Raw genomic sequence first — 12917 nt, 5'->3', positions numbered from 1 at the left:
CCCCCCCCCACAAGGAGTGTGTTATGTCCCCTATATGTCTATTTACAAAGTGTATTGTGCAAAACTAATGGAGTGAGTTAAGAGGAGCGACCAGCGGGGCCTCTCCCAACCTGGCAGGGTCAGGGGCAGGAGGCGCACCAGCCCCCAGAGACCCCCACCCACCGCAACGGGACCCCGGAGGGCAGATGAACACCCCAGAACAAAAAGTTATGAACTGTCTGAACTGTTTTTATCTTCATCCAAGCACTGCAATATACCGTACTGCTTACAAAAAATTCTTTGATAAACAGTCCAGACATGTGTCTCTCAGGGCTCGATGGGGTATGCAGCAGATCAGGGACCATCCTTTTTGCCAGTCTTATTTTTTGTTCTGAAACCTGCAAATGACATTCAAACCCTACATTACTGGGCATAAAGTAAAGCTGGTCTTCGGCATTGAAAGGTCCCATGGTCTCATCATGACCCAATGTATTTGGTCCTGAAACAGAAAGCAACAAGCAAATGTACTTAAACGGACATTGTCACTCGCAAACCACAGTACTTTTTACTCTGGTCTAGACATTTGGGATGTTACAGATTAAACAAAAAACACTTGTCAATGAAGCTGGTATAGCAGTCTTCTAATTCTCTTGCTATTTAAAATGTGAAAAAGAGAATGGCAAAAAAAAAAAAAATACCATACCATTTTTGGAAGTAGCTTCTGTCACATTAAGATCACCAGGGCCGGAGGATCCAATAGTAGAGAAGCCCATGGTACTGGCAATATGCTGCACCAGAGCATTAAGCCCAGGGAGATATGTTGCCAGTCTGGTTCTAATGTACAACACCTGATAGAATAATCATACATTACTTTGTAAACACACAGGGCCCTATTTAAGAAAATTGAGCGTATCATATGTGTCAGATAAACAGGTTGCCATGTGAATAGTGATTTCATTGTTTGGACAGCACGTTTTATAAACCACCACAATGGAATTGAAATATTACAATCCAGATAAGAAGTTTAGACTTACACCTTTAATTGAAATAAGTTGAATGTTGCAAGGATGGGGTAGAGTACGAAGGAGGGAGACATCTAAAGCACACAGGACTGCTGCTCTCTAGGACCAGGGTCGCCTACCCCTTCTCTATACTGTACATGTCTGAGTTCATCTTGTTCCTTCTGCCAGACGTCCCATCAATAAAATTCCTACAATCCCCTCCAAAAGTCAGTGAGGCCATTCCTTCATTTTTGCCGTAGATCGGGTATCTTCAAAACGTTGACCGCGGTTTGGGTCCGGAGCAAGTCCAGTACATACAAAAATCTCGCTTGTATGGAACCAAGGTGAATTGCTATTAAATAAAGAAGTATGTGTACCGTCATGTTTTTTTTCCTCCCACAGGCTACTGTCACAGAGCAGAAGGAAGGCTAACCTATTCACTGCCAGCCATTTCCAAGCAGCCAACGAGGGGTCGGACTCCTCAGCCTCCCTGGTAAGGTCTATTCAGGGGTGCTGGAGTTAAGGGTCCATCGGGAAATCGAATCTCGGATTCAGGAGGAGCAGTGTGGTTTTCGTTCCGGCCGTGGAACAGTGGACCAGCTCTACACCTTTGGCAGGGTCCTCGAGGGTGCATGGGAGTTCGCCCAACCAGTCTACATGTGTTTTGTGGATTTGGAGAAGGCGTTCAACCGTGTCCTTCGGGGAGTCCTGTGGGTGGTGCTTTGGGAGTACGGGGTACCGAGCCCCCTGATACGGGCTGTTCAGTCCCTGTACGACAAGTGTCAGAGTTTGGTCTACATTGCCTGCAACGTAAGTCGTTCCCAATGAGGGTTGGACTACGCCAAGGCTGCCCTTTGTCACCGATTCTGTTCATAACTTTTATGGACAGAATTTCTAGGCGCAGCCAAAGCGTTGAGGGAGTCCAGTTTGGTAGCCTCAGCATTGCATCTCTTTAAGCCAGTGGTTCTTAACCTGGGTTCGATCGAACCATAGGGGTTCGGTGAGTCGGTCTCAGGGGTTCGGTGGAGACTCCGCCGCAGAGGTCCACCCCTCAGTCCACCCCTTATTTTTTACTAAAGAAGGGTTCGGTGAATGAGCATATGAAACTGGTGGGGTTCGGTGCCTCCAACAAGGTTAAGAACCACTGCTTTAAGCAGATGATGTGGTGCTGTTGGCTTCATCAAGCAGTCTTCTCCAACTCTCACTGTGTGGAGCGGTTCGCAGCAGTGTGAAGCGGTTGGGATGAAGATCAGCACCTCCAAATCCGAGATCATGGTCCTCAGTCGGAAAAGGGTGGCGTGCCCTCTCCGGGTCGGGAATGAGATCCTGCCCCAAGTAGAGGAGTTCAAGTATCTTGGGATGTTGTTCACGAGTGAGGGCAGGAGGGAGCGGGAGATCGACAAGCGGATCGGTGCAGCGTCTGCAGAGATGCGGACTTTGTATCGGTTCATTGTGGTGAAGAAGGTGCTGAGTCAAAGGGCAAAGCTCTCGATTTACCAGTCGATCTGCGTTCCTACCCTCACCTATGATCACAAGCTGTGGGTTGTGACTGAAAGAACAAGATCCCGGATCCGAGCAACCAAAATGAGTTTCCTCCGCAGGGTGTTCAGGCTCTCCCTTAGAGATAGGGTGAGAAGCTCGGTCATCCAGGAGGGATTCAGGGTCGAACCGCTACTCCTCCACGTGGAGAGGAGACAGTTGAAGTGGCTCGGGCATCTGGTTCGGATGCCTCCTGGACGCCACCCTGGAGAGGTGTTCCGGGCATATTTATTTAAAAGATAAGGCCATAAAATTAATTTTATATTCAGTAGGCTATTCATTTTCAGTGTCCTAAAAACCCAGCATCTCCCCCATAACAGAATGGTTTGACCCAACTTGTCATACGCCACCTAGAATCACCTGTCAATCATTTGAAAACTATATTTAAAATTCAGTTAATTATTTATTTTTGAGAACAGAGTTTTACTATGATACCCAAAGATGACACTTTATGTTTATATTTGCACAAATCTTGATTCCTAATTAAATTAATTATTTTTTTCTATTTTAGTTATATCTTTTTATTTCCAAATAAATCAAGAGACCACATAAATACAAATAGAGTTCCAAAGTTTAATAAATCAGACAATGATGGCACAGCACTGTGTTTAATTTTATTTTTTCTTTAATCAGAAATGCTTTGCGCTGGTTAGGGGGTAATCGACTGAAAAAATATTTCACAGGGGGTATGTCACTGAAAAAAGGTTGAAAACAACTGTATAATAGCATACTGTACATTGACAGTTTGACACATATGCACTTAGCGGCGCGCTGACAAGTCACGAGACGCTGTAGACGAAAGCACACTCTAGGAAGTCCAAATATGGGCATAGTTCACGGGCCTCTTAAAAGCTCTGTTCGTGCATTTCAGAGGTCAAGTGACTTAGTTTGTGTTTCATTAATTAATAACACGCTTTATTACTAGAACTGCTTTTTTCCCGTTATTACTAGAACTGCTTTTTTTCCACATTCGCTACATTGCTAAAATTTGTCAGATTTTATCTGCTGGTGATACAGAGATTATAATTCATGCGTTTTTACGTCTCGCCTCGATTACTGTAACGTATTACTCTCTGGTCTTCCCATGACTAGTGTTAAAAATCTGCAGTTAGTACAAAATGCTGCATCTGGACTTTTGATGCATATGAGAAAGTTCGATCATATGACCCCAAAACTAGCCAACTTGCATTGGTTTCCGGTCCACTTGAGATGCTATTTCAAGGTTTTGTTACTTACATATAAGATATTGCACGGCTTTGCGCCTTCTTATCTTGTCGATTTAATACTACCGTATGTTCCGACACAAAACCTTTGTTTGCACTTTGCAGCACACTGATTTTTTGGTGATCCCAAGAGCCAAAAAGAAGTCCGCGGGTTAAAGGGCATTTTCGATTTGGGCTCCAGTGCACTGGAATGCCCTACCCTCGGAGGTCAAAACTGCTACCTCTGTAGAAACGTTAAAATCTCGTCTTAAGACTAATTTTTATACTCTTGCATTTGGCTGAAATATGTGGGCCAGGTGACTGCCGCTAATTTCTCTTACTGCATTCTTCCCGGCTTGGAGAGGAAGTTAGATGTCAATGACCGATTTGGATGCTGCTCTATGGGCTCTGCGGTGGTTGACTGACCGGGTTTGGATGAGGACCATCTTCCCTGACGACGTCTTCTTGCAGTGCTTTAACTTCTTAAATGGACTTTCACACTATTCTAGTTAATATTATTTAGTATCACAAACTGTGTAAATTGTTGCCAATTCGGCATCCATTGCAGCCTGGTCACCCTGCACTCTTCTCAAGGTTTCTTATTTTCCCCGTTTACTTATTTATTTTTTTCTTGCCCTTGTAACATGATCACAGGATGTCAATATTTGTCAACTGTGGGCATGTGAAAGCCCTTTAAGACTCTTTTGTGAATAAGGGCTATATAAATAAACTTGACTTGGCTTGGTTCATTATTTATTAGTGGACAAAGTGGGGCCATATAAGCAAATGAATACTGAGAACTAAATATGATTAAAATACCTTATAGGCGTGTTCCATATCATATCTTCTACGATATTACCAGTGTATTTTTTTGGGGTGACAAAAATCCGTAGCATCATACGTCTTCGTGTCCATTTGGACTTACACACGTCGTTTGCTGCTGCATAAACATAAGTGAGTGTGAGCAGCCAGTTCTGTCGCGTCTTCAGCCTCAAAAGAGGAGCCTAAAGTGGGAGCGACCTTTGTCGTATGGAGGTTGCCTGGTTACAAGAGGTCAGGTATGATGCAAAATACAATCGAGTTATGCAGGAAAACTGTTACCGTTAAAGTTAAGAGGAAAACCAAACTAGAGCTTTAACACACTGCCGAATATGTGCAGGGTAAAGACACATGAGGCGGACATGAAAATAGCTTGCGTTGTTTGGCGTAAAAAGGAACAAAAGTTTCAACCAAGCATTGCTGGAGCACTTCTGACAAAAAAAAAAAAAAAAAAAGGAGGTTGGATAATATGGAATTGGTCGCATATTGTTTGGCCAGAATAAACAATCTGTGGTGGCTATTTTGCTGTGACCGTCAACTCAGTGACTTTGCAATGCTAACCGATGCCACTAAGCTAAATGTGCCCGTGAGGTGTGTTCCTCTCGATAAGACGGCCTTCACAGCGCAGCTGCCTACTCAAGCTAAGCCAAACGTACCTTGAAAACGGGTAGCCGAGCGATGCCGAGCAATGCCGAATGCTCATGTTGCGGTAGTTGAACGATGCACTGCTCATTTCCAGTAGGATCGTGAATACTCCCGGAGGTGCTCCATACTTGAGAGTGCATTTTGATTTTTCCACGACAATTTTCTTTGCCATGGGCCCAAAGAAAGACAACAGTGCCAGTGGCAGCAAATAAAAACTGTGTGCTACGGACCACAGTGGAATTAGGAAGGAGATTATCGCGCCGTTGTAACTACCGTGACTATTTCTGTAAATACTGGCACGAGGACCCCCCTTAGCTGTTCAACAACGTGCCTGACGTTAAACAATGCATGCAAGGACCTCTTAGTAGTCTAACAATATGCCCAATGTAAAATACACAAACTCAGCACTGAACTAAAGCAAGCATTAACAGCATTTATCATCCCCTGATGAAGGTATTTTTTATTGTTTAAATACTGTACGTTTAACGTAAATGTAAAAAACAAATAGAAATTAAGATAGGAATTTAATGTTTTTGGAGCTTGGGAACGGATTAATTGCACCTACATTTTTTCCTATGGGAAAAAAATTATTCGGAGGTTGAACAATTCGGACTTTGAAAACTTCACAGGAACAAATTATGTTCAAACTCCGAGGTACCACTGTATTCAATAAAAGTAAAAGTAAGTAAAAATGAAATAATAGTTAAAAATAAGAAATAATATAAGTTTTACTCATTGGAATCAAAACAAAGTTGTCATGGTTTTGAGATAACTCCAACTTCAAAATATAAAGAGAGAGTAAAACCTCAGAACTGAAGAAAACCAAAACATTTTGAAGAATTGTGATCCTTTTGGGTGAAATAAATCTGGTAGCTAATTCGCTTAATTCACAAAAGTCGAATAAAATTTAGGGAAACTGGCCTAAAATAGGAGAAGAGGTTTAATTCTTTGACCGCCATAAACGTTATAAAACGTTTAGCATAAACCTAGGGAAGGGCGCCGAGGACGTTAAAAGACGTCCCCTATGGGTTTTTTTTTTTAAAACGGGTGCAGGAAAGCCTTGGGCAGCTGTGCTGAAAGTATCAGGCAGATCTGATTAGTAAAAGACTCGTTTTGGCCCCTAGAGGGCAGCGATGACTCTCTTTGCACAAGGTTGGATGGGCCGCCCACCGTGGGCGTCAGTAGAAGACGTGAGGCGGAGCTAGAGTGTTGAGGAGACAATGGCTGATGAAGCCACAATGGCTGACCAAGCAACCGGTTGCAAGCAGCTCACGCTTGAGCATTTTTTTCAAAGACGGAAAGCATCAATCAATACTAAAAAGCGCATTGATGTCGACGATGATGATGACTCCGAGCTTGACGCCAAAGTTGGAAGCCTTGACGCGACTGTTATGATCACGTAGTAAGCCTCACCGGCTAAGCGCGGCTAGCGCGGCTAGCGCTGCTAAGGCCGGAAAACGCGCACAATAACCGACCGGGTACTTCTACACAATCGGACATTCGATCGGGCGATGGAGAGTTGGCATCGACCAATGCAGATTGATGATGATGATGATGATGACTCCGAGCTTGACGCCAAAGTTGGAAGCCTTGACGCGACTGTTATGATCACGTAGTAAGCCTCACCGGCTAAGCGCGGCTAGCGCGGCTACCGCTGCTAAGGCCGGAAAACGCGCACAATAACCGACCGGACATTCGATCGGACAATGAAGAGTACCCCGAGTCCAATGCATATTCATCGGAGGAGCGGGTACAGTCTGATCACGGAGAAGACACTGTTTCTGGACTACGATGCCACCATGAATGGAGTGGCTAAAATGGATCAGAACATCTCTTACAACCCGGTGTAGCAACTGAAGGACACGAGGAAGCGAGACGTAACGAAACCGTAGCATGATCCTGATATTAGACTTGATGGCAACACACACTGCAGTATATACTTGCTATTCCCCGGAAAAAACGGCCTGCAAGAAAGTGGAGCACGCGAAGAGGCACTCTGTTGTGCAAATGCTGTTGCGTCTCCTTGCACGCAGGAGAGTGTTACAAAAAGAAAAACTGTCGTTGAAACATCCTCATATTTGTAAATAGCACCACAGTTGCACACATTTGTAAATAGTTTGCCAAATTGTTGTCAAATTGTTACACTGTTGAATGTAAATAAACGTATTTTGCTATCAAAAAACACTTTTTCATTCTTGGTGGTAGTGTTTTATAGAAGTAAAGCACTATTTAGGTGTTTGTGGCATCATTCATGGACAAAAAGAAGTGTAAAATTCACTAGAATGCATGAAATATTCTCGTTTCACTAAAAGCTTGATTTCTCCGTATTTTGGTCCAAAACAGGCGAAATTGGGTCAAACTAACCATTTTATATTGTTGATTACTAAAGAACGGAATAAGGTAGAAACAAACTTTTGTTTTTGTTTTGTGTTTCCATAGTCCAAACAGAACATTTTCTGTGGACCTTGAAAGATCAGTCAAAATGCTTAAATCGGCTGGCACTGACGGCATCCCTTTTCTGAAAACGTCTGGCAGTCAAAGAGTTAATCTAATTTAATGGCTCCCTTTTCCCTCAGCCTAAGATTTCTCTCCTATTCTGTCTAAGTCGGAATATATTAGAAGCCATGTAACATAGGATAGTCTATTTCTCTATTTCAACCTGCTAAACAGCTGCAATTAGTGACTAAATTTCCTGTGTTAATTTACCTCAAAATTAGCTGAGGCCATCACGGAGGTGCGATCCGAATATGGTTGCCAAAGAAAAGCCTCTAAAATTCTCAAAATACCCTTTTTATAGTATACATCCGAAGGTCAACCCATAAATGACATCAAAAATCACCCCATACAAGGTATCGGAAGATTCATCCAAAAATGTTATTATCTTCTGAAGGGTTACTCCCTTCATGGGAGTACGTAAGTGCAACGTCACTTGTTGTCACCAATGCAGCTGTTAGCCAAACATATTGTACTGTGTGTGATGTTCTTGTTCAAGTACAGAATGCCAACCCAGTGGATCACATCTCCTCAACATTTCACAATATTGCCTCATCATCAACACATACTCAGTCATTTAAACAAAATAATAAAAATATATGACACTCATGCATTCCTATAAGTACTTACATGTCATAACATCTGGCTCGTATGTATGACAGGTCTCAATTCATGTCAACTGACATTAAAGTACAATCATGTTTCAACCTTCCTCACATCTAGATTCATCGCAAATAAATACTATATAGGCATAACTACCATTATTTTAAATCAAACAACTTAATCAGAAGAGCCCTGAGCCCTCTCCCTTCGCCTTCTCTCTGTTCCACTTTGCGCATGCTCGTATGATCGTGTGCTACACTCTGATGAGCTCCTCACGCGCACCAACGCATTGGGGTCAGCAAAAAAACAATCACTCATTTCAGAAGGCCAGGCTCTGAACCAAACAGCACATTCTGTGCTAGCACTGAGAAGGCCAGACTCTGCCTTTAAACCAAACAGCACATTCTATGCTAGCACTGAGAAGGATCTCAATGCAATAGTTGTTGTATAAAACTAATAAGCACTTAATAATTGCTGACTAATAATTAGGGCTATAAGACTACATCAAGAGTGGTGAAATATTGCAAAATATGACCATCTGTCTTGAAGCCTCAAACTACATGTATTAACCATAACCTGAGCTTCAACCCACATTTAACATTCCATCCTTTCTCATGACATGATGTTGGCACACCCTTAATCATCACAACATTGTTACATAAATTTTTGCAACACATTTCTGATAACACCCTTAAACGTGATGATACTTTGTTCCATCAGTTCAAATGACCTGTTCATGTCATGTCACACATGCTACACGACATCAGCTAATAGCATTCAGCTTTCCAGCATTCCCACGCAATTTCTGAAGAAATTGCACTTTGTCTGAATGCTGAAAGAGAGAGACAACTCCCACATAATACATCCGATTTACATTGTTCACATTTCAACTTACTTAAAAAATTCACGCCTTCCTGGGTATTTATCGTCTGATTCCACATTACTTACAGTACTCGCATAATTTAACATTAAATATCAACTTGGTTAAGTCTTTTGTCCAGTAACCACGAGGTCGTGGATTTGAATCCCACCTCAGACTGTACATAGCAAATGTATCCATGGCAATCATGCTAAGTGATTGCATGCTAACCAACTATCATATCAGGAAAGTCATTATAATTTCCCTAAAATTATTAAAAGCAAGTGTCCCCCATTCAGTGTTGCTTTCAGCATCAGATGTCACTTTTCAATATAAATACACCATAAGCCATAATTTTGAACAAGACAAGTTAGGCTAGTGGTTCAAGTCTTTGTCTGCCAGACTAAAAGTTGTGTGTTTGATCTCTGCTAGAGACAACTATTTTGTAGAAATGCAATATTGAATACTAATCATTGTCAAATGACTTCACATCAATTACTTTTGATGTCATTTGTCATTATTAAGTTTTGTTTCTATATCATCTGTTCTATATTCAAAATTCTACTTTTAATGCAAGCTTTCAGTATATACTGACATATTCACTGCAATTACATACAATGTCACAGATTATTCTGTGGCTAAAGTGGCTGAGTGGTTAAGAGAAAGGGCTGGTGATCTAATCTTTAACATATATGCAATATTGAATACAAATAATTGTCAAATTATTTTACTATTAATACTTTGTAATTTTCACAAAATTTATCTTATTTCCTTCATGAGAATTAGGCTTAGCATTCAGCTATTAGCATTCAGCTTTCAGCTAGTTATTATATCAGGCACTTTTTATTCTCCACTTTTTTGCCGTGTAACAACTCCCACATAATACTTCCTATTTACACCGTTAAAATGACAATTTGCTTCAAAAATTCATGCCTCCCAGGGTGTATACCATCTGATTCCACATTACTTACAGTATTTGCGCAATTTAACGTTAAATATCAGCTTTCCCCCATTCATTTTCAATGGGACAGACATTGAAATTTTAGAAGTCCCGCTTTCCACACCCACTTCCATACATACAACTGATCATCATTGCCAGCTCTCTGACACTGCTCAGTGGCGCAGTTCAGCATCTTCAGCATTCCCATGAAATTTCTCCAGAATTGCAATAATTTTGGTAAATGACATATTTTTGTGCAATCGGCTACATTTAGTGCTGTCACTATCGCATATTTTTAGAATCGATTAATCTATTGGATAATCAAATGATTAATTGACTAATTGGATTAATTTAAATTCTGCATTAAAATGTATTATAAAAGCATTTTTCCCCGATTACTCTTTATTAACCAGTGATTGGTGTTTATTTTGTATTCGTATAGTGACTAAATAAAAGGGGGTTTGATGTTGTACTATGTTACCGGTTTGGTCATTGGCAAATGTCTTATTTTGATTAAACACAGAAGATAGTCAGTGTTTTTTTCATTTAGGACTACAGAAATCAATGTTACTCTTGATATGCAGAAAATCAGAGCATTTGGACTATTTTTTTATTAAAAAATTGCTCCAAACGATTACTGTACTTGATTATTAAAACAGTTGTCGATTAAATTGATTACTTATCAATTAATTTTGACAGCCCTACTTATATTTGAGATAACATGACTTTTGATAACATGAATTTTGTTTTGTTGCCATTCATGTGGTGGTGTATAAAGGCAAAATTCATATAAACCATTGCTATTGAAATACAGGGTGACAAAAAAAACGGGGACTTTTTAACAATCCAATAAAACCAAGTGTGATGGAAGAAACATATTTTATTTATAGTAATTGAAACCTTAAAACATGCCATTTACAATCAAACAATGATAGAATTCCAGCTGAGATGATGCAGTGGTCAATGAGGAATCTCAACAGCAGATTTCAATGGATTCGTACAGGATGTAATTAAAAAATCTAACATTGTTTCTTAAATGCAGGGCTTAAAGTAAAAAAAATTCCCGAGCCTGAACTTTATTCCGGGGAGTGATGGTGCAGTGTCCAACGTGCTGATTCGTTGTTTGACCGACATCAAGCCATTATTATTCGATTTGTTGCCGTGGATGGACTGGGCATTTGGGTACTCATGAAATTCCCAATGGCCATTCTGCGGGTTGCAGTCCCCTCTAGTACAGCAGCTATCAAATATTTTGGTATTCAAATATCTTACGGAAAATTCTATATAATAATCAGGTATTTGGATTTTTAAAAAATTGCTTGGTGAAATAACAATTTTGAATACAGAGGACATTAAAAATATATTTCCACTTATTAATGATCGACCAACTTTCATTACTAGATAATCAACTTTTATTTATTTTTTACTTAAATTTAAATTGTGCTTAACAGCACTTTGTTTTCCTCTCTAGAAAGTTGGGGAGATTTTAAACAAATCTCTCCCCACTTGACTCAGCATGAGACTCATCATTGTTTCAATGTTTTATGGTGCCTGGAGTATTTTATTAATTTAATTTTATGTTTATTTTATTTTATTTACTTCCCTACTTGTGTTATTTTATTGACTTATTCATTGACCCACATATTTATCGATTTATATGGTGATATTTTTGTTTTACCTGTCTTTATCCATGACTGATTTTCACTCCAAGTACAGCACTTTGTATGAAATGAAGTTCCGAGTTGAGTAGTTTTTAGTCTGTGAGACAAAGTAACATCAGAACCACAATTGTGATTTTGCCGACCGTCAACTGCACAATTGAGTGAGCCCCATTTGTTAAACTGATCTCTAGGAACGGCAACAGTGTCCGGCTATCAGCATCAACGTGTGTAATCATTACATCGATTAGACTGCTTTTGAAAAGTAGTTTGATGGCTCTAGCAGCAGCCGCTAGCACACAAAGACGCCCTAAACACTGGTAACAGGCACCGTGCAATACAATGTCAGCGTAATTTAGTCTTCTTGTAGTACCCTTAATTGGCGATCGAACGTGATTTCAGGACGAAGTCGTTTTGTTGACTTTGGCCATAATAATTTATGCCGGCAATATGAACAGCAGACACACGTTCCGCAGGACCAGTCAAGTCATCCGTTGCGCCGCGACAAGCAAAATACTCAAAATAAAAACTTTAAATAAAAAAAATCCCTTTTTTTTGGGTCACCCTGTATTTCTGGAAAATAGTACATGCAAGGAACTTACAGTCGCCATCCTCCTCTTGCATTTGACAGTTGGATACCTGTGAATTAGAGAAAGAAACAGTAAAGAACCTTTTCCAAGCATATCCAATTACATGGTAGGACGCGCGTCGGAATTGTTAGAACAAATGTACTCTTATAGTACTGCAAAGCATTTATTCAGCAGTGTGACCTATGTTTGAACAATGTGGGTTGGGTTCGTTTGTGAAGAGAGCAGAAGCTGCAGTTGCAAAACAGTAACTGTGCCTTATCACAAGATAGCGGCTGAAACACTTTGCGGATGAACTGTTGAACTAGACTGTTGAAACCTTCAGCATCGAAGAAAGACACATCTGTGTTAATATCTGCACAATGACTCATTTACGTGATGGTTGCTGCTGTGTTCCCTCCCCCCTTTAGCGCAGCAATGGTTATGTAACTAGTGACTACCCAATAGTTTTGTCAAAAGTATCGATACTTTGAAAAGTATGGATGCTAACATGACGTATCCGGATACAATATCACTTTGTCTAGGTATCGATAGTATCGATACATGGTAGCGTTCCCGCAGCGGCGCGCAGCCTACTCGGCAGTCGGCAGAC

General features: G+C 40.6%; 1 protein-coding gene across 8 annotated transcripts in view; it reads right to left on the bottom strand.

The window, feature by feature from the left end:
• Positions 1–12917, bottom strand: part of mmadhcb (metabolism of cobalamin associated Db) — a 103205-nt gene that overhangs the window by 76097 nt on the left and 14191 nt on the right. For all 8 annotated transcript variants that reach the window (XR_015096660.1, XR_015096658.1, XR_015096659.1 and 5 more), the window contains exons 2-4: positions 12341–12377; positions 683–827; positions 270–478 (exon numbers count right to left, since the gene is read on the bottom strand). Coding sequence is in view for 2 of the 8 variants with exons in the window: in XM_086090909.1 (XP_085947035.1) it covers positions 270–478; positions 683–827; positions 12341–12349 (363 nt within the window). In the remaining 6 variants the exon portion in view is untranslated. The remainder of the gene's footprint in view (positions 1–269; positions 479–682; positions 828–12340; positions 12378–12917) is intronic.

This window comes from Leptonotus elevatus, chromosome 12, assembly GCF_054856555.1.
Source record: "Leptonotus elevatus isolate MCC_2025b chromosome 12, RoL_Lele_1.0, whole genome shotgun sequence".
Lineage (NCBI taxonomy): Eukaryota > Metazoa > Chordata > Actinopteri > Syngnathiformes > Syngnathidae > Leptonotus > Leptonotus elevatus.
Note: the sequence above shows the minus strand (reverse complement) of the source record. Positions and strands in the feature narration are given on the sequence as shown.